Source organism: Leopardus geoffroyi, chromosome A1, assembly GCF_018350155.1.
Source record: "Leopardus geoffroyi isolate Oge1 chromosome A1, O.geoffroyi_Oge1_pat1.0, whole genome shotgun sequence".
Lineage (NCBI taxonomy): Eukaryota > Metazoa > Chordata > Mammalia > Carnivora > Felidae > Leopardus > Leopardus geoffroyi.
In genome coordinates, this window is record NC_059326.1 from 233,741,262 (window position 1) to 233,767,348 (window position 26,087).

The following is a 26,087-nucleotide window of genomic DNA, read 5'->3' on the forward strand; positions in this document are numbered from 1 at the left end:
GACTTAGAAGTATTTCCTGAGATAGGAGAGATATTGCTGATTTTTGGACAGCTAAGTCTGGAAAGGGCAATTTCTAGTGTTAATACACCTTGTTAGATAGTGTGAGAATGTTTTTTTCTTTAATTTTTTAGGTGAAACACTTAAAAACCTGAAGGCAGGCCAGTGTTTTAAATAATCTTACTCCTTAACATGTGTGAATGTTCTTGAAATACATCTATTTTTTTTAATCTCTCAAAATGCTAAGGACTTAAAAAAATTTTTTTTTTTACCTCTGATTCTTCATTTATCCAATGCTTCCTTAGTTCCTACTGATATGTAACTTTTTTCTGTGATTCCCGTCCCAAGATGCATTTCTCATCATACATTTAGCTCTGTGCATGCTTGGGCCACGTTCAACACTAGCTCTACGCACCTATCCTAAATTCTGAGGTCAAACTGAGATTTGTCTTAGCTGTGTGTTTCAATTGCAGTTAAGCATGTTTCTTAATAATGAACTTCAAAAGTCATGGACTTGAGGCAACTAGACTGGAAGCCAGCATCATGCACCAGAAAGGGTCTGGGCTTGAGAGCAAAAGGCAATTCGTCAATGCCCAGCAAATTGTAGATGTGTCTGTGGTTGTAGTTCTTGAACTATTGAACAGGGTGGGTGATAACATGAAGGTGGAATGAATGAATGAGAACAGATGCACAAGGTACTTATGGAGATAACCTGGTGAGAATAAAAAGCATCACTGCAATATAGTTGAATGGATGTAAGGACATCCATTTTGTAAGGACAAAGACCAAAGGCTTTTTGTATGAGGAACGGGGGCGAGGGGAGTCAGAGAGGAGTGAGGGACCGGGCACCCATGTCTGGAAGGGTTGTGTCCTGCATTTGGGAGATGGGCAGCATGGGAGGAAACCCCCTCCCCATGCTGAAGTGAGAGCCTGCACTGCTCCTCTCTGGAGCTAGGGGAGAAGGAGGCCTCTCACGGTTCTCCTTCTGGACCTCAATCCTATGCTGGTAACATGCTGGTTTTCCAAGTACTGTGATTTCAGGAATGGCTCCCTGGGAAGAGACGGGACAGACTATGGGAGACTTGGAAAGCAGGAACTTTCACCATCAATGAATGAAGGTGCCTATCAGTCCCCTGTGATACTGGTCACTGGTTGGCCACACCCCAGAAGCCCATCATTCCTGATGGACAGGAAATGCTAGCTTCACTGAGGCCTTGACCCTGCCAAGCTCGTCTTGAGGAATCGGTTCTTATATCAAGAGCCCACTGACCCTACCTTCAATCTTACTACAATGCTGAGCGTGCTGGGCTCCGGGGATGCCGTGAGATCTGACCATGAGCTTCCTAGAATAAGCACTCCAGAAACCACCTCTCTCTCTTGGGAAGGAAGGTCAGCCATAGAAAGCAGGGCCATGATGGACAACACAATCTAATACCATAAAGAAGATTCTATTTTCTTCTCTTCATGTGAAGAACCCAAGAGGCAGCAGAAGGGCGGGTGGAATTGTGTTAACAGTTTCAGCAGAGGTAGGACTTGGGAAGACACGAGCTCCCAGGTGAAAATGTCCCCCGTCTGGCGAATGGCTCCCCAGACTCGCTGAGGAGCGGGGACAGAGGGACGTACATACCTCACGTTGGTGTGTCGCTTAACATACAGGTTGTGAAAGTTGTTTGTGTTTTCCATTTGGCCGGCTTTGGGGCCCTGCAGCCTCTGGATGATCTCAGCTTTCATCTCCATGGCTATGTGAGCCGGCAAAAGAGACAGCAGGAGACGCTCCTGAAACGAGGCGTGGGAGAAAGACCGAGAGATTTCAAATCATTAAGGTAACATCCCAGCGATATTGGAAACCACCGCCGATCTGCAGTGGGGCCAATCTGAGGACTCTGTCCAACAAGCTACCATATGGAGTGTAGAAATACATGTTGAAAAAAAAAATCAAAATTTCTAAGGTCAGAGTGTGTTATATTATTTATTGAGTTCTGAGTGTGTGTTCTTCAGAGTGGGGAATAAAGGAAGGCAAAGTTATTTCCCCCAAGGGTATTATTTATCTACTTTGATTTTAAAGTAGTAAAGCAGAAATGATATAAAAATGCCAGAAACCAACGGTCAGTCTGAGATAGAAAACACTCATTTTCGCCTGCCTGTTCATTTGAGAGATAAAGTACAAGCTTTATTGCATTTCAGAAAGTCAACAAATACTCCACATTTCCTAAATGAGATAGTCAAATATTTTCAAATATCTCATTTCCTCTGTGATGACCATCCAATCCCCTTTAGCGATTCTAAACTATCATAAAGATGGATTGAGAAATAGCATCTGTAAAATGTCATGTACAAAAGACTACAGGGGCAGCACACAGAAATGATCAAGTAGGAGCCTTTCTTGTGTTTTTGGTCTTTAAGTACAGTAAACAATAACATATAATATTACACTTATTTGAAAATGTACTTATTGCAGTTAGAGTGGCATTTTTTTCCCCACTCTCTGCAAGGAAAATATGCAATATTTTTGGAAGAAAGTATCATAGAAGGGCATTCTTTGAAAGTTTATACTCATCCTTAATAATTTTAAACATTAATTTATAGTAGAAAATGCCACACTCTTTACGTATTGTGCATTTGGCAACCGATATTTGGTGTTGGTTTAAAAAACATTTGTTGAATGAGATCTTTTCTCTATCTTGCACAGTTTCTGTCTCTTGTTTCTTTCTTAATTTTTTTTTCTTTGGACAAAGTGGTGAAAAAATAGTGGGGGAGGGCAGGGGAAGCTGGGCTTTGCTCCCAGGTTTACAGGGCTAGTGTCCCTCTCTGGGCCATTCCCCAGGGCAGATCATTTTGGTGGCTGCTGGGAACATCCACCGAAGGAGCAGAGGAAAGGCCAGGAGTACATCCTGATGCACATGAGCAGACCCCCACGATAGCCCGCCCCCAGCCTGCTCCAGTTAAAAACAGCTGCAAAGCCAGAAGGAGGCCGAGTGGGCACCTATGGTAGGGATCTCAGTGCCTGGTAGAGTGCTTCACCAGACACTGGCATAACTGAGTGCTGCTCATTTGTTCAGTCATTCATCAATTTATTCACCCATTCAGAAAACATCCATCATTGCCTATTAAATGCCAGACTCCATGATAAGCACTAATGGTAGACGCAAAGAAGACGGAGTCAACATCCGTGATATCATGTTGTTCATACGCCAGCAGGGAGCCCACCCACAGTACCCTTGCCATCAGATGAGGCCAGAGGAACAGGCTGGTGTTCGAAGGAAGCTGCATGCCTGAGATCTGGGAAACAGAAGGGAAACGAATAGTCCAGGAGGACCCGCTATTCATGTGAAAAAAATGAGTCAAAACACCACCCCTATCTGATTAGTATTACCAATCTCCTTGCAAAAAGAGGCAGTTAGATAGAGGGCAAAGTGCTAACAGCTGTCATAACCTACGTGCTGGCCCTGACATGCCAAAGAGAATTTTATTGGTACTTAAGAGATTAAGAAGACACCTTTTATTTAATAATTATGTTCTGACTTTTGTTAAATTCTTCTTGATGATTCCATTTAAGTTCATAAAATGGAGAAATCAAAAGTTTTTAATAAGCTAAATGTCCATATATACATCTGGGAAAAATATAAATTAATATTAATTGTGCAAAATAATGAGGATAATGTCTTGGGTCATCTAAAATGTAACAGGTATGAAATCCACAATGGCATTAACACTAAAAGTGAAATGGCAGTAGTGGAGTTAACATGTTCTGAGGTCCTAGGATTGTATGGGAAGTGGCACAGGTAGTAGTTTATACTAGACGACAGTAAGTGAAGAATGGATGCGAGTTCCACATTAGTCACAAAGAGTGAAAGAATGTATGACTAATAGGCTAACAGTAAAAATGAGAAAGGAATTCTTATTTATTCAAAATAAGTCATAATGAAGAGTCAAAGAAAACTTAAAACAGATGAAACAAGCAGAAAATACGTCATAAAATGGTCTGTTAGATCAGAAATTACATTAAATGTAAACGAACTAGCTTTTTCCGCCATCTTGGAACCTGCTGGGAACAGGACTCCTGAAGTGACAAATATGTCTGGAAGGCTCTGATCCGAAGCCATTTTTGCTGGCTGTAAGTGGGGTCTCCAGAACCAGAGGGGGCACCCAAATCTTCTTAAAATTGAAGGTGTTTGTGCTCGAAATGAAATTCAGTCTAGGCAAGAGATGTGCTGATGTGTACAAAGCAGAGGACAACACAGTGACTCCTGGTGGCAAACTGAACAAAAGCAGAGAAACCTGGGGAAAAGTAACTCATGCTCATGGAAACACTGGCACGGTTCGTGCCAAATTCCAAAGCAACCTTCCTGCTAAAGCCATTGGCCACAGAATCCGTGTGATGCTGTACCCTCCAAGGATTTAAACTAACTGAAAAGTAAATAAAGAAAGGTGTAGATTTGTTCTCTTATAAAAAGAAATATAAATGAACTAAGTATTCCAATTACTTGACTAATACTGTCCAGACTGGATTAAAAAAAAAAAAAGACAAAATGTAATTCTAACTATTCCAGTAGTACACCTTAAATATAAGAATGCAGAAATTCAGAAAATAAGAAAATATACAAAAAAAGATAAATCATGAAAACCTTAATGAAAAGAAAGCTGGTATAACTTAATACCAAAATGATAGACTTCACAGATACTTCAGTCTTTGGGGAAAGGATGGAGAAGTCCACATACATTTTAGAGAAAAAAAAAATTTTTTTTTTTGAGAGAGGAAGTAATAGTGTTTGCTGTGGACACTGGAGATACATGCTTGAGTGTGGTTCCTCCCACTCACAGAGACTGGTGACATAAAGGTAAGTGAAGGGAGACCTTGTATGTTGCTTTATTGCTCAATTCCTAGAAGAATTCCTGGAAAGGAGTATTTGCTCTGTAGTTATTTGTTGAATGAATGAATGACCTGCCATGCATTTTATCTGAGATACATCAAAGAAAAATCTAATTTTGAAGCTTCTGTTCACTGTCAGTGATGACCGTGATGGGGACCTGGGGACCTGGGGATCTAGGTAGGCAGTGCTCATATTAAAGACTTTCTTGATCACAAAAATTTTTCCCAGGCCCAGGCAAAGTCGAGATCAGTGATGCTCACACAAAGGAAACCTTAACTATTCTGCAAAAGAAGGTAGTGATTGCTTTGGGTTCTCCTGTCTGGTAGACTATCACACTGTGGTTATGGGCCCAGGGAATGGAGGGAAGGAGTGGACAGGTCATGTAGGGTGAGGAGGGACCCCAGTTTCGTATGAACAGGCTGCACCCAAGGAAAAAGAGCACATTCCAAGTGCCCCCGTGTTGGGAAATGGCTGAGCACTGATAACCACTTGAAACTACATTCTGATATGATTCCTATCCTAAGCTCAAAGTCCCTTCTGTTACTCCCCAACTTTCACTAAGGATCTAACAATACAGCAGCATCATGTTAGTTTAAAGTGAAGAAATTCTGGACCTAAGCAAAATGTTGCAAGAGCAGAAACCATGTCTGAGTGAGACATCTCAGCGGGCAGCCAGGGGCCAGGATAAACAACACCAGAGGGTTGCAAAATGTTGAATTCAATAAAGGAATTAAAAAAAGCAAGTAATATTTTGGTTGAGTAAAGAAACAGGTAGCCCCAGAGAGAAAGGAGCCATTTGGAGCCCAGAAGCCCAAGCAACTACTAATGACATGAAAATAGATACTCACAAAGGAGTCGTTATGTTAAAAATCTATTTCAACAAATAGGGGAAGGCCAGTGAGGGACACGTGAAATGGCCATCAGAAATAATCAAGAGGCCTGTCTGCTCATATTCTACAGACATGAACAGAGCAGCTCTGGGTGGAAGCAAAGGGAAGCATGTTGTTCCAAGATGCTATCAAATCTCTGTCATGATCACAGCAAGCAGACACAGACTGTACATTTGTCAACTTCTAAAACAGTAGGAAGGAATGTTAGCTTGTACAATATAACAGATTATAAATCGGGGCACCTGGGTGGCTCAGTCGGTTAAGCGTCCAACTCTTGATCTCAGCTCAGGTCATGACGTCAAGGTTCGTGAGTTGAAGCCCCACGTCGGGCTCTGCGCTGACAGCACGGAGCCTGCTTGGGATTCTGTCTCTCCTTCTCTCTGCCTCTCCTCTGCTATGCTCTTTCTCTCAAAATAAGTAAATAAACTCAAAAACAATTTTAACAGATTATAAATCTGGACCTAGGCTATCTTTTATGAAATCCCAGTGGAATCTGTGTGCCCACAGATATGTCTGGAGATTCGCTTAATTACATTAGAACCAAGTGTGTATTCTTTGTGATGGGTGATGGGGGACTTGAAGGCTATGAAAAAACAAAAGTTACCACCTCAGGGGCACCTGGGTGGCTCCGTCGGTTGGGCGGCTGACTTCGGTTCAGGTCATGATCTCACAGTTCGTGAGTTCGAGCCCTGCGTCGGGCTCTGTGCTGACAGCTCGGAGCCTGGAGCCTGCTTCGGGTTCTGAGTCTCCCTCTCTCTCTGCCCCTCCCCTGCTCACACTCTGTCTCTGTCTGTCTCAAAAATAAATAAATGTTAAAATTTTTTTTTTTAAAAGTTACCAGGTCATAATGCTCAATTTATTGAGTTCTGCTCTACTATCTTACGATGATGGCCTGTGTGTACATGTGGATTCTGTGCGGTCTTCCGTAGAATTTAAAACAATTAGTAGACCTTCTCACTGTTGATACTTGTTTCTAACCACACTTCTTAGCCAATGCTGTCCTGCCCATGTTCTACTCTGTCTTCCCTGGAGGCCATCTGCAGCCTACTGTTCCTTACATTTCTGTGTCTCAACCAATGAGGAAGTAACTGGTGGATAAGCACTCCAGCTTCCGCACCCACACCCCCCAGTGGGTGGGAAGATCTGAGCATGATCCACACCTCCCTCTGAGGGTCTCCAGCAGGGTTGAGCCCCAGATGCCACCAATGGCCCCTTCCAATAGCTGACCTCCCTCCCTGGTCCACTCCCTCACTCTGCGACCTACAACCACTTCCCAAATGAATGATAATAACCAGGTCCTTGTCTTAGGGTCTGCGTGGGGGTAAACCTCACTGAGACCCTCCAAGCATCTTCTCTCATATACTCTGTAATAAGAACAGACTAAACCCCAAAGCTCACAGAGGTAAGCCTTTCCTCAAGGACAGAGTCCATGAATAAAAAAGAAGAATCCAATATAGTAATTCTCTTTCATGCCCATAGCTTCATTTAATGACCAAATGTAAATTATGATTTTTATTTTAGACTCAAATGTAGACGAATGACTGGCTTTTTATAGGTAGTTTCAAAAATACAAGATATGTATGTGTGTGTGTGTATGTGTGTGTGTGTGTGTGTGTGTGTATATATATATATATATATATATATATATATATATATATATATACATATATATATATATATAGTATAAGCCAAAATTTTCTTCTTCTTTTTATAAGTGTTCAACAATCCATGTGAATTTAGACTGGAATTAAGATTTTAGTAACAGCCAACCAGACAGATAAAAGAACCCAAGGCTTCCCCACTACCATGCAATTCTGGTACCACCAGTGGATCGTACAGCCTCTGATCAGAGCTCATGAATGGGGTCCATGCTTTGCTGTCTGCCCATGTCCTCTTGGTGATCACAGCATTGGGCACGAGTGTGAGCCTCAACTAAAAGCCTGTACTGAAATGTGTGAATCTAGATACCTTCATTTTATTTTTTATTTAAAAAAATTTTTTTGTTTATTTCTGAGAGAGAGACAGAGTATGAGATGGGAGGGGCAGAGAGAGAGGGAGACACAGCATCCGAAGCAGACTCCGGGCTCCGAGCTGTCAGCACAGAGCCCGATGTGGGGCGGGAACCCACGAACCGCGAGATCATGACCTGAGACGAAGTCGGGCGCTCAACCGACTGAGCCACCCAGGCGCCCCTAGATACTTTTAAATTTATCTTTTTTTCCCTTATAAAATGCTATACTTTGAAGGAAAAAAAAGCCCAATATTATGACACACATGATAAATTTCAACTAAATTCATAATGTGACAAGATTAATATTTTCATTAATACTTCAGCATTTTGCTCATGTAGCCACATGCCCTCCCAAATTATCTGAAAGCAGCATACAAATGTAAGTGCTTAACACTGGACATAACCTAGCTACACTGTCCTTCCAAGCACACTGGAGAAACTCTTTGAGGGGACATTTGGAAACTTAACTTGTCATTAGACTGACTGATGCATAGCATTACTACTCTCTCTTCCTAGTAAAGACCATCTTAAGGACAGAAAATGTGACTGATTCTGGCATATTCAAAGGTTATCGATAAATGACTTGGCGTTGGTATGAGGGGTCCATTTCAACACATCTTTTTATTAAACCTCCGATTATTATTCATTAATTTTTTCCCCTATATTTGTCCTTTGAAATGCCTCATGAAAGAGATACAGAGTTAGTAAATTTCAATGCATTCTTGATGAAAGTTTAGGACACTCTGGGCTCCAAAGTGTTTCTAATATAATGAAACAAAGGAGATATTATACCTTTCTATTTTTATGCTCATCTGGAGATTATTTGGGTTGATAGGAAAATCCAATTTAAGCAAAGAAGACGTGTACTTAAATTTTGAGCTAAGATATTATAATGCATGTGATGCCTTGTGCCTTCAATAAGCCATGCGTGTAATAAAAATTTAAATCTGCTGAATTTTTCAAAGGGGAGAAAGACAGTGACATTCTCCTTTTGTAAACTTAAAAAAAACCGCTTATCTTTCAAAACTCTTACTTCTATTTTGTCCTTATTTTAAGCGCAATTCAGTCATATCAGGATGCCAAGCCAATGCAATGAACAGAAGGGATATTGTTACCAACGTTTCTCCTCCCAACAAAAAGTAGCTATCAGAATGGAAATTCCAGATTCCTAAGCAGCCACTGGGTTCCCTGTGGGGCTTAGGAGACAGACGATGTCGTTCAACACTGTCCCGCAGCATGAAAGGACAACGTGTCCATTCAGGAACAAATGCTAAAAACACGGTACTTGGAAAACACCTGCCAGGGACATAAAGATATGTCAACACCTTTTCCAGTTCATATCTTCCCTTGCAGCCTGCTTCATGTCTGCTGGTCTCAGAAAATAAGCATCTTCCCCTGACACCAACCTTGAACAACAACGGCACGTCCCCCAAATTAAGGTCTAGTAAAAACTACTACTGTTGCTGTTTCCGGTTATTAAATTTAGTTTGTTTCTTTTAGGCCCTTCCTTAAAAATCCTGCGTCACGTCAATTATTCAGGATACACTGAATACTCTTCTTGTTTTAATGGCCTCGCTTCGTCTTTCTTGTCTTCAAAAAAAATTCAGTTACAAACATACTTGGAGAGTAGCAGCACTCTGTAGTAGAAACAACACCAAAATGGAGTAAGACGTTGGCTCCTGACCTTTTTCTGCCATTGTCTAGAACACCTCAACCAAAGCACTCCAGCCTTTGGGTCCTAGTGTGGCGGTCTGAAACATTGATCTATTGAGCTAGGTGAGCTGACGGTCTCTGTGTCCATGTGGATTCCCAGCACTTGATGGAACCACAGGAGACCCTTTCTAGAATTTACATCTCAGCGTTTTGGAGTTGAACAATTGGTAACACATGGAAGAAAGAACCCAAGTGCTCAAGTCCCAACATGGTGGCACAAACTGTCAGCGGGACTATGAGAAAGGAGTGACCACTTGGAATCTTGACAAAGGGGACAGGAGACGGAGCATGTGCTGGCTCTTGAAGAGAGACTTCAAAGCGGAGGAGGAGGAGAATGAAGAGACGGAAATCCTGGTGTGGCATGTAATGGCCAGTGTTTGTGGGCACACGGAAAGCTAGCCTGTTTATCTCACAGTCTAGGAAAACGGGACTGCTTCGTGTGAGTTAAAATCAACACGTATTCAACAAATCGCCATTTCCTTTCACAAAACGGTAAGTCCTTTCATGACATACTTACACTGTTGCCTCATTTTACAAACCCTGGTCACATTCAATTTCATTTAAATTTAAACATTTTTGACCAAAAAAAAGGGGGGGGGGGCAAACTAGATATAGGTGTGGTTCACAGGGGTAGAGTGAGGGGGTGTTCACTAGGGAGTCCAAACCAAATGGAACTTGTGTCTTCTGGCTTCACGGCCACCGATCACTCTTTCCACCAACTCGATTTGCAAGCTCAGTGAGGAGACCGAGAGGCTTTTAGAGTGCACATCACTATTAACAGACGGTAGAAGAATAAATTTTCACTATCTGGTGACGACTCTCTAGTTCAAAGAAGTTAGAGAACAAAGCCAATCAAGTCCAAGTATAGACTATACTGTCATGGCTGATGGCAAATTGATACTCTTAACCTTGAACTGTTTACCGTCAACTGTCAATTCAATTCTCAAAAAGAGAGCCTCTGCTGGGGAAAAAAATCACTGATAAGGTGGAAATCTTCAATCCTTGGAGGGGAGAATATGGAGGTCCTGAAAGAAGAGGCACTGCTCTTTTCCCCCGACCAGCCTGCAGGACAGGCCACAGCACACAGCACCCAGAGCAAGATGGCAGGAGGGGTCCTGTGCACCTGTCAGGCCCCTGCACCCACGAGGTCTGAGCACAACACAACTCAACACCGGCAGTGTTGAATCACCCAAAGGAGATCTCAAAATGCAAACAGACCTCCGCAATCACACGACACAAAGTAAAAAAGTAAAATGCTCCAGAGTGGTGTTAATTCTGGTCTCATCTGCCTTTCCAAGATTATCTGCCCACAAGCAAGGAACACCCTCCGGCCTGAAACAGGTGAAGCTAGTTGTAGAAAAACACTGTAGAGATAATGTGTAAAGACAGACCAATCTCCCGGATTTTGCGGGGGAAAAAGCCCTGTGTCTCCCTCTGCACTGGGGGCTGGCAATGTCCCGGGCTCTGTGAAGCACTGACTCTTTCCCCAGCGGACTCAGCGATGCCAGGTGGCCGTGAGGGGCACACTGGCAGGTCCTCCGGACTTCAAAGCCCGCACTGCTGGCCAGGGTTGGAGGGGCTGGGGTGTGACCGTCAGGCTGCCTTCTACGGGGTGCGGGCACCCCACCCCATGTGCAACGTTTCAGTTCTAATTAGCATTTCTGTTTCCATGAGAAAAAAACAGGGATGACCCATCTGAAAGACTTTTTCTAACTGAAGGCTGACGTCGCGAGAATCGACCCATTGCCCTTGGGGGCAGGTGCCATACTCCGCACAAAGCGCTGTTGTCTATACTCTCCTGTCAAGGTTTTCATTCTCACCGAATACGAATGCGATGGGCTGGCGTCGGCCCACCGAGTGCTCCCATTCTGGAGGAGGCTGGCCGTGTGACATTACACAGTGGCATCATCTGGGACAGGTACTGAAAGAAGGGCCATCAGAGTCTGTCTGCTGGGTGCCCAGCAGGCTCCTTCCCTGACAGACATGAGTCTTCAGGTTCCCTTGGTCTGATCCCTCGGTGGCTCCGGATGCTTCTCTAATAAGCCCGGATGCTCGGATTTATGAAACAGTTAAGAGCAGGCAAGAGAGGGGCGTCTGGGTGGCTCAGTCAGTAGAGTATCTGACTCTTGATCTCGGCTCAGGTCATGATCCCACCGTTCATGAGTTCGAGTCCCGCGTCGGGCTCTGGGCTGACAGCTCTGAGCCTGGAGCCTCCTTCGGATTCTGTGTCTCCCTCTCTTTCTTCCCCTTCCCAACTCACACTCAGGGTCTCTCTCTCAAAAATAAATAAACATTAAAAAAATTTCTTTTTTAAAAAAACGGGTCTCTAAATTCACATTTGGGGCACTGAGAATTGGAACTTCCTCCTTGTGTTCCCAGGACATCACAGAACTGCTCAACTTGAATGCGCGTGCTGTGCTCTTAATTCAAGATTCCTTCCCCACTCCACAGAGGTGTATCGGCCACCTTCCACACGCCAGTCCCAGTTCTAAGTGATCCGTAGGCATTATCTCACTTAATTCTCCCCAAAACCTAATAAGGGAGGTATTATTATTCCCCATTTCTACAAAGAGGAAACTGAACGGCAAACGGGTGATGGGGTCAGGACTTAAACCCACAGAGGTGTCATCAATGGTCTGAACTGTTCTTAGCCAGTTTCCTAAACTGCACCCAGAGAAAAAGGGACAATCCGTAAGCAGGCAGAAGAATAAATAACAGTTTCAGCTAGCAACAGGGAGGGGACTGATCCACATGGCAGGGTCTCGAGTTGTGACTGATTCCCTTTTCCCTCAGTGGGGTGAAATGGACCTTTTTCCTAACTGGGCTGAACGTGGAGTCTTAAACCCCAAAGCCTCATCAGTCTCCTACACCATCGACAGCCCTCAGCCTCTTCCCTCCCACCCACCCAGTCCGACCCCCGCCAGAGGCGTCCCCAGCGCAATGCTGGGGCACACAGCACATTACAGCTGAGATCAAAGGTTTTCTTTGGACAGGGAGGGAACTGAGAATTCTGGAAGAAACTGCCTGACATTTCTCTTGTGGACACATGACTGAATCCCGAAACGAGCGCTCACTTTTTCTCCGTGGATGCAACCTAAGGAGCTGGAGGGGTGATCCCAGGACTCTACAGCACGGAAGTCGGCACTCACATTTCTGCCTGTTTGTCTTAAAAAATGCCCTGATGCCAGCCTCCAGAGGAAAGCCTCCAAGGACACAACCCTGCAGACAACACTCTTTAAATATCGTGCCCACCCTCAAACACAGATTGTCTCCTTGGGCACTGATGCGTTTCATACCAAGAGATGTGCCCATCATTTCCACATGACATCAGCTTTTCAGGGAAAGAATAATAGATGAGGGAAGAGAGACAATAGAGTTGTGTTCATTCTCATTCCGCTAATCAAGATATGTCCTAAGCTTCCTCCGATAAAATTTAAAGATGCGAGCAGCAAATCGTCCAGCAAAATCCTTGCCAGCAAAAAGGTGAAGGGCTGTCACATCCTAGAATTCTGTGGAAAGTAACTCATGAAATGACCGTGGTTCAGCCTCCAGAATAAAGGTATTCTTCTGGCTGCAGCTTGCTGGACGGCTAACTTGTCACATACCCGAGCTGTGGAATAATAGTTTTTATTATAACTATTAATAATAAATAATAATATAATAATAAATAATAATAAACTATTAATAATAAAAGTAGTAGTTTTTAAGCATTATCTTTGTCTTTAGAGAATGCATTCGGCATTTCCAGCAACAGACTGGGAGATTTCCTCCCAGGTACTGCCCCAACTACGGTCCACTAATAGTCCTGTCTTTCGAGAGAATCGCATCACATGTTAGCTAAAAACAGCGACTCTTGTTCGAGACCTCCTATTTACAGACACCTGACAAAAGTATGGCTTGGGGATTCCATCATTTAAGAAACCTTGAGGGGCGCCTGGGTAGCTCAGTCGGTTAAGGGTCTGACTTTGGCTCAGCTCATGACCTCATGGTTCATGGGTTCAAGCCCCGCATTGGGCTGAGTTGTGTGCTGACAGCTCAGAGCCTGCTTGGGATTCTCTCTCTCCCTCTCTCCCTCTGTCCCTCCCCCGCTCATGGTCTGTCTCTGTCTCTCAAAAATGAATAAATGTCAAAAAATTTTAAGAAAAACACCTTGTAATAGATCTTACTGCAAGTTACATGTGATGATAACTCAGGTTTAAATTGGACACGTAAGGTGGCAGGACACCTTGACTTAGTGTGCTTCCTAACTCATCGATTCTGAGCATACATGTTCTTAAGAACTTATCAAAGTTTTAAGTTCAGAGGAAGCAAACTGGCCGCCTGTGGGCTGAGCCTGGCCCGGCAGACGAGCTCTGATCGGCTTACAGAGGGCACAGATGGCGTGCGCATGTGTGCGTGCGTACAGGTGAAGGAATTCGAACACCTCCAGGTAGGGCCTGCGGTTTTGCTATATACCTGTACCTTATTGGCACTGTGGCTGCACAGCGTTTGGCGGTGGGGGCTGTTTGTGCACGTCCTGTGCACGATGGGATGCTTAACAGCATTCACCCTGCAGACGGAGACTAGACTCTAGTCGCTCCTGCTCCGTGAAATAGCAGAAGGGCCCCCCTCCCTGTCTCCAGCCACTGCCAAATGCTCCCTCGTGGGGAGTGGGGAGGAGGCTGGAACTTTCCCCTGGTTGAGAACCATTGCTCCGAACTGTGAGGCTTTCCCTGCGGACCTCTAACCTGACTACTTTTCCCCTGCTGCCCCTGGCCTTCATTTCCTTCCATTCATTCCCGTTCTAGACTCTGTGGTCCATCACTTCAATTGCTCGGCCCCATCCTTCCAGCACGAAGAGCACAGCTCTCTAGGGCGTCCCTCGGAAGGACACCATGACTTCTGCTCACGTGCCATTGGCCAGAGGCCGTTGTAAGGCTGGACACCCCTCTCAGGGACGCTGGGGCTTATCTTTATTCAGGGTGGCACGTGCCCTGCTAGAAAGATCCTCTTACTTGGCAAGGACGGAATGGGAATTGGGAGAAAAAACAGTGGTCTGTGCAGGGAACATAAATGCAGTTATTTCCAAAACAGAAACCATCCCCTCCACTCCTGGGACTATCCCTCCCCTGATAACCTTAGTCCAGGTACAAGGTGACCGACCATGCAGAAACCTGCTCTCGTCCTTGGTTACTCTTTCCCTGCTCCCTTGAAGCAGCGTCCTTCCTTCACACTATGTACAGAACTTGCCCCTTTTCCTTGATCTAATGCTATCCCCCCCCAGCCCCATTCTCGGCCACCACAGCCACCCATGTGATGAGTGGATCGCCTCCTAACTGGGCTTCCTGCCTCCTGTCCCCCCCATCACACTTTCTCTTCTGTAGCAGGGACCTTTCTAAAGCGGGAAGCAACCAAATCAGGTGAGTCCCAGCTCTGTGCGTTTCTTCTGACAAAGTCCAGACTCTCCGGTTTGTTCCATGATATGCTACACCCCCGTGAACCCCACCTCCATGATTTCTTCCTCCTGTGTCTCCAGAGCCCAGACGGAACTTCATACAGCCCCGGTCCCACGCTGCACTCACCTCCTCCCTGGAGAGCACAGTGTGACCTGGATCCCTGGCTCCATCACAAGGCTCCCCTCCACACCCCCTTCCTTCACTAGGGCCATCTCTGCCAATCCTTCAGTCAAGCCTCGAACTGCACACCTCCTCCATCGCTTCCTCCCTGAGAGGACCCTGTGTGCGCTCACCGCTCCCCAATGGGTCAGGCATCGCGTGCTGTTCTGACAGCCAACATCCAGCCTCAAACTCGGCTGGATCACCTGTTGATCCTCCTGCCCGAGGCTGTGGGTGTCGGTGTGCCCAAACTGTGTTCTCTTCAGTATCACATCCTCATACGGAACACAGAGCTGACACCCAGTAGACACTCGATAAATGCGTGTCAGATACAGGAAGGAGGGCATGGATGTACAACTAACATCTCGTTACACTCTAACGCCGATTTCCTCTGAGCTATACATGAAATGGTCTGGGGTTTCAGGGAGGAGAACAGCCTGGCCTCAGCTCTGTCACTCGCAAAGTGGGCAGCGGGCGAACTCCTTGGGCTATGGATGTCCTTGTAGTCTGACAGGTGTCTGAGTATATTTCTGCTGTCATTTTCACCTTCTAGATTTCTTCCGAAGGTGTCAGAAAGAAATAGAAAGACATCCTTGAGTGTGACAGAAGAGAAATACATTGTGATTTTTTTTTTGGTAATTTTTAAAAACCCGTGCTTTAGGGGCACTTGTACCCCAATGTTTATAGCAGCACCCTCAACAATAGCCAAGTTATGGAAAGAGCCTAAATGTACATCAACTGATGAATGGATAAACAAATTGTGGTTTATATACACAATGAAACACTACGTGGCAATGAGAAAGAATGAAATCTGGCCTTTTGTAGCCACGTGGATGGAACTGGAGAGTGTGATGCTAAGTGAAATAAGCCACACAGAGAAAGACAGATACCATATGTATTCACTCTTACGTGGATCCTGAGAAACTTAACAGAAACCCATGGGGGAGGGGAAGGAAAAAAGAAAAAAAGAGAGGTTACAGTGGGAGAGAGCCAAAGCATAAGAGACTCTTAAAAACTGAGAACAAACTGAGGGTTGATGGGGAGTGGGAGGGAGGGGAGGGTGGGTGATGGGTATTGAGGAGGGCACCTTTTGGGATGAGCACTGGGTGTTGTGTGGAAACCAATTTGACAATAAATTTCATATATTGAAAAAAAAAAACAAACCCGTGCTTCTCTGCACTAAAAGAAATGATGGGAGAGTATATGTAACATATATAACATAATAAATATACATATGTATATTATACATGTGTGCAATCCACGTGTACATAGATCCATGCCTACAGAGGTCTACACCCCTACAGATACAGATACACAGCTACCTTCTGATTGTGTCACTGCGCACAGGGGCTGGTGTGAACGCACAGATGTCTGGGGCAGTTGTGGGGAACGAAGGGCAGTTATACTCCTTCATATATATTTCTTTAAGGCGTGCTGCGATCTGATCTTTCCAGAGCTGATAGAGCAGCATGCCGTGTTATGATTCCGCAGGGAGAAGGCGGGTGCTCATGTAAGTTACTTGGGCCAAGGCCCATCCCATCCCTGACTCCTGCACTTGATAGAAGGTGCACCGCCCAGAAGGAGGGGCGGGCATGGAGAGAGAGGAGGGGTGAATAACGCATGAAAGGCAGTCCTGCCAAAGTGCAAAGAGGGCAGGCTTCCAGCCAGGAAACGAAAACTGAGGTCGGCGTGGGAATGAAAATCACGGCCGATGAGAAGAGAGGTTATGTTACATTCGACAATCTTTATTGACGAACGTGAATAACAACATCAGCAGATATAAGTTTGGGAATGCTCAACTTCGTCATGCCAAGGAAAGTATTTGTGAGACAGTGAACAGACTTTTAAGAGCACTGAACTGACATGTGGCCTCTGATAAAATACTGGATCCTACGCAGCAGTTTCCAAGGAAAAGAGCATGTTACCCTCACCGGCTTGTGGGTCCGTGCTGACCTGAGCTCACGCCCGGTTTGGATCAGGAATATATTTCAGTTATCTATTGCCGCCAAATGAATCGCCCCAAAACTTTAGAGTAATGCTGCATGTTTTTCTCATCATGATCCTGTGGACTGGCTGGGCAGTTCCTCTGTGGTTTTGCTGTGGGCCAGTCACATGCCTGTGCTCCACAGCAGGGCTGCTGGCAGGAAGGCCCAGCGTGTTCCCAGCTGGCAGGTGCCTGGGCCTCGGCTCTCCTCCGCATGGCCACTCGGCCACTCATACTCTGTTAGGCTGGACTGGCTTCTTTTTTAAATGTATTTATTTATTTTTGGTAGAGAAAGAGACAGGACATGAGTGGGGGAGGGGCAGAGAGAGAGGGAGACGCAGAATCCGAAGCAGGCTCCAGGCTCCGAGCGGTCAGCACAGAGCCCGACATGGGGCTTGAACTCACAAGCTGTGAGATCATGACCTGAGCTGAAGTCAGATGCTCAACTGACTGAGCCATCCAGGTGCCCCAGGCTGGGCTGGCTTCTTAATGGTGATCTCAGAGCAGCAGTCCCCAAAAACGAGAGGGGACCTTCTGGGCCTCAGAAGGCCCATGCTCCAGAAGTCACGCAGCCTGACGTCCCCATGTTTTATTAGAAAAAATGAGGGGCAAACCTGTCCTGATTCAAGGGATGGGGGGTGGAGGGGAATATGGTGGTGGTTTTCATTGGACACAGCTGGAGGACAGAGGCTGCCAACGTTCATGGATCTAGAGGTTAAACAATTCCACAGGCCCTCGCCACGAGCAACCCGACAGCCCAGGTTCGATCAACGCCTCCGCCATCTTGGATCCCAACCTGACTTTGCATGAACATGTCTCCTGTCCAGCTCTACACACAACTTCTGTCTCTTCTCGTTCTTCTGCAAACACTCGCTCCAGGCTGGACTTTCCTGCCTGAGGGGAAGCCCTGGGAGGGCTGGCCCTCTGTGAGGAAACGAGGTGAATGCTATTTCGCTTCTTTTTTTCACCTTTATTCATTTTTGAGGGACAGAGAAAGACAGAGTGTGAGCAGGGGAGGGGCAGAGAGAGAGGTAGACACAGAATCCGAAACAGGTTCCAGGCTCCGAGCTGTCAGCACAGAGCCCGACATGGGGCTTGAACTCACAAACTGTGAGATCATAACCTGAGCTGAAGTCGGGGTTTTTTTTTTTTAAGTTTACACATTTATTTGGAGGGAGCATGAGTGAGCGCGAGCAAGGCGAAGGGAGAGAGAGGGAGACAGAGAGCATCCCAAGCAGTATTCTCGCTGTCAGCGCACGGCCTGACTCAGGGCTCGATCCTGTGAACCGTGAGGTCATGATCTGAGTTCACATTAAGAGTTGGATGCTTAACTGACTGAGCCACACAGGAGCCCTGATGCTACTCCATTTCTTTCTTTCTTTCTTTCTTTCTTTCTTTCTTTCTTTCTTTCTTTCTTTCTTTCTTTCTTCATTTCTTTCTCTCTCTCTTTCCTTCCTTCCTTCCTTCCTTCCTTCCTTCCTTCCTTCCTTCATTTCTTTCTCTCTCTCTTTCCTTCCTTCCTTCCTTCCTTCCTTCCTTCCTTCCTTCCTTCCTTCCTTTTTCTTTCTTTCTTTCTTTCTTTCTTTCTTTCTTTCTTTCTTTCCTTCCTTCCTTCCTTTTTCTTTCTTTCTTTCTCTCTCTCTCTCTCTCTCTCTCTCTCTCTCGTTTTCTTCCTTCCTTCCTTCCTTCCTTCCTTCCTTCCTTCCTTCCTTCCTTAAATTTTAGAGAGAGAATGTGAGCAGGGGAGAGGCGGAGAGAGAGAGGGAGAGAGAGAATCCCAAGCCGGCCCCACGCTCAGCACAGAGCCTGACACGAGGCTCGGTCTCATGACCGTGAGATCACGATCTGAGCTGAAATCAAGAACAGGACGCTTACCCGACTGAAACCACCCAGGTGTGCAATGCCACTTCATTTCGATCGCTATGTTCCCATTTTGGTTTTGACCTCAAATCAACCCTCAGCAAGTAATTCTTAGAAATGCCTTGAAACAAATAAGACAGATAATGGAAATTAAGCAGCTGTCTACAAATGCAGTGAATCACCTTCAATTTATTTTAAGATTGTTTTAGACATCAATTTGTAGGATTTAGCTCAGAAAAAGTGGGGGTTTTAAAAATTAGTGTTGACTTCTTGTCAAGAAAATAAAAATAAACAAAAATTGGATAGGATTGAGGAGATTTCTTTTAATAACCAATTCTGGAAGGGAGAAAAATCAGTGAAATGGTATTCAGATACATGTCCTGATTCGCTCTGAAGTGGTCCACTGAAGTGTCTGTGCATGTTCTGTTCTATGTTCGGTGATTTTACGAAGATGCTTTTCTGGTAGCTGATAAAAACACACACCACCACTCTACCCCAAACAAGATGTTCTTTGCATATAATATATGCAATTACGATTGGGCAGAATATCTGTGAAGGAAGCACCCAAACTTTCAATTCAGTTGACGGACTTGAAGCTTCTCACTCGATGTGGATTCACAATTGAGAAACTCCCATAAAATAAGATGTTGGATTCTCAGTCATGCGCTTTCTAATGTTGTAAAACTACGGGAAAAAACAACAACAACTGGGGTTTAAAGTCCCATGCATTTATGAGGCTCCTGGGTGGTCCAGTCCGTTAAATGCCTGACTCTTGATTTCGGCTCAGGTCATGATCTCATGGTTCATGAGACTGAGCCCCGCTTCAGGCTCTGCCCTGAGCATCGTTCATGAGATCGAGCCCCGCTTCGGGCTCTGCCCTGAGCATCGTTCACGAGATCGAGCCCCACTTTGGGCTCTGCCCTGAGCATCGTTCATGAGATCGAGCCCCACTTTGGGCTCTGCCCTGAGCATTGTTCATGAGATCGAGCCCCACTTCGGGCTCTGCCCTGAGCATCATTCAGGGGATCGAGCCACGCTTCAGGCTCTGCCCTGAGCATGGAGCCTGCTTGGGATTCTCTTCCTCTCTCTAGCCATGGAGTGCAAATGAGTGCTCTCTGGCGCTCTCTCTCAAAAGTAAAAAATAAATTTAAAAAGTACCATACATTTAAAAAGTGAAACAGAATTATCTATTAACTTTTAAAATAATGATTTCCACAAGATCATAATAATAGATACTTCCAAATATTCCCCTGCAGCTGAGTGGTTCATCCATAGGATTATGCACCTGCCAGCTGTAACTTGCTAACAGCACCCAGGCGACATCAAAAACAGTACGAACGATATGAAATTACCTAGTGAACTCACCTATCCCTCCTTCAAGTCTAAACTTGTCCAAAATATTCGTGATATCATCCAGTCCCCCTACCCGACTTGCTGCCATTTTATTCATAACGTTGCAGAGCGATGGGTGTGCTGAGGGTCCCTTGCACACTCTCTCCTATTACACTCCGTGTTTTCTTTTGTCCCTACTTCTCCTTCAAGATCTGCCCTTGTTCCTCATCTTAAATGGGAAGAGAAAAGCCCCTCCTGAATGGGGCTGCTGTAGGATTAAAGGAACAAATGTTTATAAAGGGCTTAGAACAATGCCTGGCACTCAGAAAACCCGTACACATCAGCCTCAGTGATGGCACAGTCTCCTTTGACTAGTACAAACCCACACGCACTGTTCTTTTGTCTGAATTAGGATTTCATAGTCAGATTACTGATTGTGCCCACTATCATTAAGTAGTCCCTAGCTCTCTCACTTAACATTGTTGTCCCCAGTTATGGTCTAAATGACTTTGGCAGGGGCGGGGGGAGCGGAATGAGCATAGATGATGCATTTTATTTACATATCTGTTGCAATTCTAGATGTCTATTACACTTATCAAATGATCAGTAATTAGGATTGCATTTGTTGATGCCTATAAGTAGATGAATAAGATAGGGGCCAAATTTAGGTGTCATATTAAAACTAGCATAGGGCAGAACTTCCCTCCCACATTACTGAATAAAATCGGCCACCATTTATAAAAAGTAACAAAGAAAATTCATCAACTGCAGCAATGACACACAAAAAAGGGCATGTTCCCATATCATGAACTCCAAAACCAACGGCCAAGAAGAGAAAGCAAAGATTCCAGAACTGAGCACGAGGTGGGGTAGGCTTGGATCTTAACCCTGCCCACCCTTCCAAGTAGTCTCATGGAGAGACAAAGCCTAGCCAATTCCTACTAGTGTGCACAAATCAGAAGAGGGGCAAACTAAGAGTCACGGAGATCACGGCGTGGTGGGAACGGTGTGATGTACCATCTCCTTTAAAGGGTGCTCCTTCTAGATCCCAAATAGCCTAGGAAAAATCCCCGCCACCTCCATAACTGATACTAGCGGGAAGGAGGAGAGAACAGTGGGGCAATCCGATACCACAGTCGGGGGCAGTGGGAGACCAACGTATGGAGATGCGGATATAACCTTAGGGTCCCTGCAAGGGATGGAAAGAATCCAGGGAGCAGTCCTTCCTCCTAACTCGTCCTGCATGGGACGGATGAGGTGTGAAGAATCAAGGGTGCATGGGGCGCCTGGGTGGCTCACTCGGTTAAGGGCCCAGCTCTTGGTTCCGGCTCAGGCCATGATCTCATGGTTCACGGGATCTACCCCACACTGGGCTCTGCGGTGACAGCATGGTGCCTACTTGGGACACTCTCTGTCTCTGTCTCTCTCTCTCTGTCCCTCCCCAGGAAGAGCCACTTTATGGCTTTTATTGTAAAGTCCAGCGTGTTGAGTCACATCTGAGACAGACCACAGAAGTAATAAAACAGTGCCCTTTGGTGGAAGGATATCCCTCTATTGTTCTCATTTCAGTCGTCAGCGACAGTTGGAGTGTGTCTGCTATGCCTCTAAGTATGATTTCCAAGAGAAGTTTCTCTACACCAGATGTCCTCAAACTGCAGCCTAAGGGCCAAGTCACATCCACCCACCATCTGCTTCGGAAAGCCCTCTGAAGCTCAGAAGGTTTTCTTCGTGGCTAAATGATTCTTTTCACCAAAAGGAAATACTTCCTGACACACGAAATCTATGTGAAATTAAAGTTTCAGTTCCCGTTAGTGAAGTATTGGCACGGGGGTGCGCTCATCCGTGTGCGCGTTGTGGCCGCGTTCCCACCGCGATGGCAGCGTTGAGTGGTTTTGACAGAGAGAGACGGTGTGGAGCACGGCGCCCGAGCTGTTGATTTCTTGGCCCTTCGCGGAAAGAGTCTGCCAGCCCCTGCTCCACGCTCTGGTGGAGGCTCGATGTCGTGTGCTGCTTCCGCCCCATGTTATAATCCCCCCTGCCTCCCCGTGAGGCCGCGATGCTTGCATCCCACACCTCCACGGAGGGGATGGCTCCGTGCCAGGTGGCAAGCCTGGGAAGCTGCCCAGGAGTCATTCCTGCTGCATAGTTTAGGTGCACCTGGGCGACAGGGACGCAGAGAAGACGGCAACGTGGGGGACAGGATGGGGACAGAAGAGACAGGGAAGTATTTAAGGACGTGAGAAGACACCTAAACAAGCAGCAAGTGGGGCGTCTGGTGGGGGGGTCAGTCGGTTAAGCCTCGGACCCTTGATTTTGGCTCAGGTCATGATCTCGTGGTTCGTGGGTTCGAGCCTTGTGTTGGGCTCTGTGCTGACAGTGCAGAGCCTGCTTGGGATGCTCACTCTCTCCCTCCTCTCTGCCTCTCCCGCACTCTATCTCTTTCTCTTTCTCTCTCAACATACATACGTTTTTTAAAAAAGCAGCAAGTGAAGCATCGGAGATGAAGGGGCAGCACGGAGAAGCCTGAGAGAGAACGAGCAGGGGAGACGTCCGGCTGCTCTTGGATCCATGGCAGACGCAGGGAGGCCTGTGCATCACCACCTCTTTTTTCTCTGTGCTGCTGACGAAGGACGCCTTCAGTTAGGGGCTGAACCGTGCCCCCCAAATTCATGTTGAAGCTACAGCCTCCAGTGCCCAGGACTTAGAGATGGGGTCTTTAAAGAAGGGGTTAAGTGAAATTGAGGTTAAGTGGCACTAATCCGGTGTGACTGGTGTCTTTCTAAGAAGAGGAGGTTCTCTCTCTCACGCACAGCGAGGAAGCCACGGGAAAAGGCTCAGCATCGGCAAGCCAAGGAGAGAGGCCTCAGGAGAAACCGATGCTGGGCAACCTTGATCTTGGATTTCTAGCCTCTGGAAGTGGGGAAACGTGTTTGTGCCGGTTCAGCCACCCAGGCCGCAGCGCTTTGTGATGGCAGCCCTAGCACGTGAAGACAGTGTCGCCCGGCCACGTGGGCTGGCCCACCTCTACAGCTCTGCTTCTCCAGCCTCGCCCCCAACCCCGAGGACCTGAGCAGACACACGCCACGCAGGCTGGCAAGTCTCTTCCTTCGCTCGGCACAAAAGAGCCTGCCTACGCTTCTGTCTATACCATAGGGTGATTCCCCAGGGCTTGTGAGATCCACTGCCCCCCAGAGAACCAGAGGTATATTGGGATTTTATCAGCCTACTTTCTCTATTCACGTTTTTAGGTGAAACAAGACATTAGGCGCATGCAACGCAACTGACAGGCAACAAAGTGGGATGCCCAAGGTGGGCGTTCTCCCCCCTCAGCACCGACACCCGCAGCTCGATCCTTTCGGTTGTGGGACGGCCCTGTGCACTGAAAGATCTTCAGCAGCGTCCCTGCCGTCTGTCCACCGTGTGCCAGTAGCATCCTCCGAGTGTGACAGCCGACGATGTCTCCAGGCACTGCCACGTACCCTTTGGAGGGAACAGAATTGTCCCCGGTTTCAACCACTGGTGTAGAGTGAGGCTGCCCAGCAGAGACAGTGAGCACGAGGTGAACGATCAGAAAAAAGCTGTGGCCTGACGGTCCGTCGTAGCCAGAGAGGCTCACAGGTGAAGCCACAAAGAGAAGACACTAGGGAAGTGGCCACACCCTAAAGGATGCTCTGTTGTTCCCGAGACGTGTCCATGTGGGCACTGGGACTTGTTCTGGGCTTCGTACCCACCTTGGTAACCTACATCCTCTAGGTACTTAAGTATCCTTGATTCTTTTTTTTTAAGAATTTTTTTAAAATTTAGTTTGAGAGAGGGGCGCCTGGGTGGCGCAGTCGGTTAAGCGTCCGACTTCAGCCAGGTCACGATCTCGCGGTCCGTGAGTTCGAGCCCCGCGTCGGGCTCTGGGCTGATGGCTCAGAGCCTGGAGCCTGTTTCCGATTCTGTGTCTCCCTCTCTCTCTGCCCCTCCCCCGTTCATGCTCTGTCTCTCTCTGTCCCAAAAATAAATAAAATTTAGTTTGAGAGAGAGAGAGAGAGAGAGTGTGTGTGTATTTCCAAGTTATTAGTGGGTTCTCAGCTGAGAAGGAGAGTGCAGTGGCTCAGAGCACGGGCCAGGTGTCCAGAAGTCTGGAAGCAAATCCCAGCTCCCCTATTTGCTCGTGTCTTGATGGTATTGGCTTATGGGGGGATGTGGCCACATCCTGGATGTAAGGGGCTGGTTGCCATGCAGTGGCTGTCTCGCCGCATGATTCGAGACAATTCTGGGGCAGCAAGGTCACTGCCCACCAACCAGACAACTAAAATTCATGTCTGAGTCAGGGCCACTACTTTGAATGGGACTCCTGGTCACCTCCTAACCTCTCTGGGTCTCGCTTTCCTCACCCTAAAATGGAGGGGCCGGCCCAGTCCCAGCCTTCTTTTTGCTAGGGAAGCTGGGGAAGCAATCGTTCTATAACATTTATTTTTAGATAAAGAAAAAAAAAGTCAACTTGAGTTTAGCTGCAAACAAAAGTATCTCATTTCCCCACTCAATAGCTAATTCTCTAGGAGTCAGAATTCAGAACACATGTTGCTTGATTTACAGTGGCAACCAGCAATTTGTGTGAGAAAGGCTTAATTTAGAAGAACGCACATGTCATTTTTTCTTCATAACCAAGTAAGAGTTACAATTAGTTTGATTCATATGCTGTCACGATGTCTCCACCACACGCACTGTGAACAATACGAAGTTTTCGAGGCAGCACTTTGATAGAGAGGACTATTTCTCGGTTGTGTAATTTATATTAAACATAAACCCTCCTCCATTTTTCTCTTGAATGTCCCATGCCCACTCAAGCATCGTCTCCTATGAGTGGATCCTTAAGTAGGAAAACCACTGAATAGACTCACGTTGTAGAGTTTTGTTCTGTAATGCTCTACCTTTAGAAAATTGCCAGAATCAGTAAAAGCGAAACGTCCAACATAACACCAACGTAAAAAACACGCATCAACTCTTTCTCCCCTTTTCACCTCCATCTTAACACGGAGCAAATTTTTAAATCGTGTCATCACATCAAAGACCAAATGACTCAAAATGTTTTCCAATGTTTGATTTAGAAATTAAGGAGATACAGAATGGATTCAAAATGAGAATGGGCAGGCTGTTAAAGAATCAAAGTGTTCATGGTTACTTAGGTTCTCCTTGGAAAGTTCCTCCCATGCTTATTGTCTTATCAGCCATACTTGAAAGTCAAGTTACGAAAATCACATAAGGACGGATCAGGAAGAAATTTTAAAAAAAGCAAAACACTAACTGCAGATCAAATGTTAAGAGAAGTTATTTTAGAGAATACGGGATAGTGGATAAGGAGTAAGTGGAGTTTATTTTAGAGAGAAAGAGTGTATGTGTGTGTGTGTGTGTACGTGTTTCATATACCATTGAGAAATACATTCTTTGTATGTAACGTAGGTCTTTGCTTTCTATTATAAATTTTTTTAAGTTTGAGACAGGCAGAGAGAGCAAGTGGGGGAGGGGCAGAGAGAGAGGAAGAGAGAGAGAATCTCAAGCAGGCTCTGTGTTGTCAGCCCACAGCCCGACACGGGGATCGAACTCATGCACCGTCAGATCATGACCTGAGCTGAAACCAAGGGTTGGACGCTTAACCGACTGAGCCACCCAGATGCTCTTTTGCTTTCTATATAAAGCTAAATAACAGTATAATAGTACAGGTGTTTAATAAAACCATTCATTCCACGCATATTTTGTCCAAAAAAGAATTCATCATTCTTCTAAAAAAAACATGTCTCGTACATAAGAACATAATACGCACTCAATAAATCTTGAAAGGATGAATAT

The 26,087-nt window shown here is 45.9% G+C and overlaps 1 protein-coding gene and 1 long non-coding RNA gene across 5 annotated transcripts in view; one reads left to right on the top strand and one right to left on the bottom strand.

Annotated features, from left to right (window-relative positions):
* The window catches only part of ADCY2 (adenylate cyclase 2), a 417,821-nt gene that overhangs the window by 131,971 nt on the left and 259,763 nt on the right, over window positions 1-26,087 (bottom strand). For all 4 annotated transcript variants that reach the window (XM_045442405.1, XM_045442396.1, XM_045442387.1 and 1 more), the window contains one exon: window positions 1,625-1,773. In XM_045442405.1, the coding sequence (XP_045298361.1) occupies window positions 1,625-1,773 (149 nt within the window). The remainder of the gene's footprint in view (window positions 1-1,624; window positions 1,774-26,087) is intronic.
* Window positions 4,236-25,635, top strand: LOC123579000. Its single transcript, XR_006702592.1, has 3 exons — window positions 4,236-4,425; window positions 20,381-20,390; window positions 25,622-25,635. It is a non-coding gene; the product is annotated as an uncharacterized LOC123579000 (long non-coding RNA).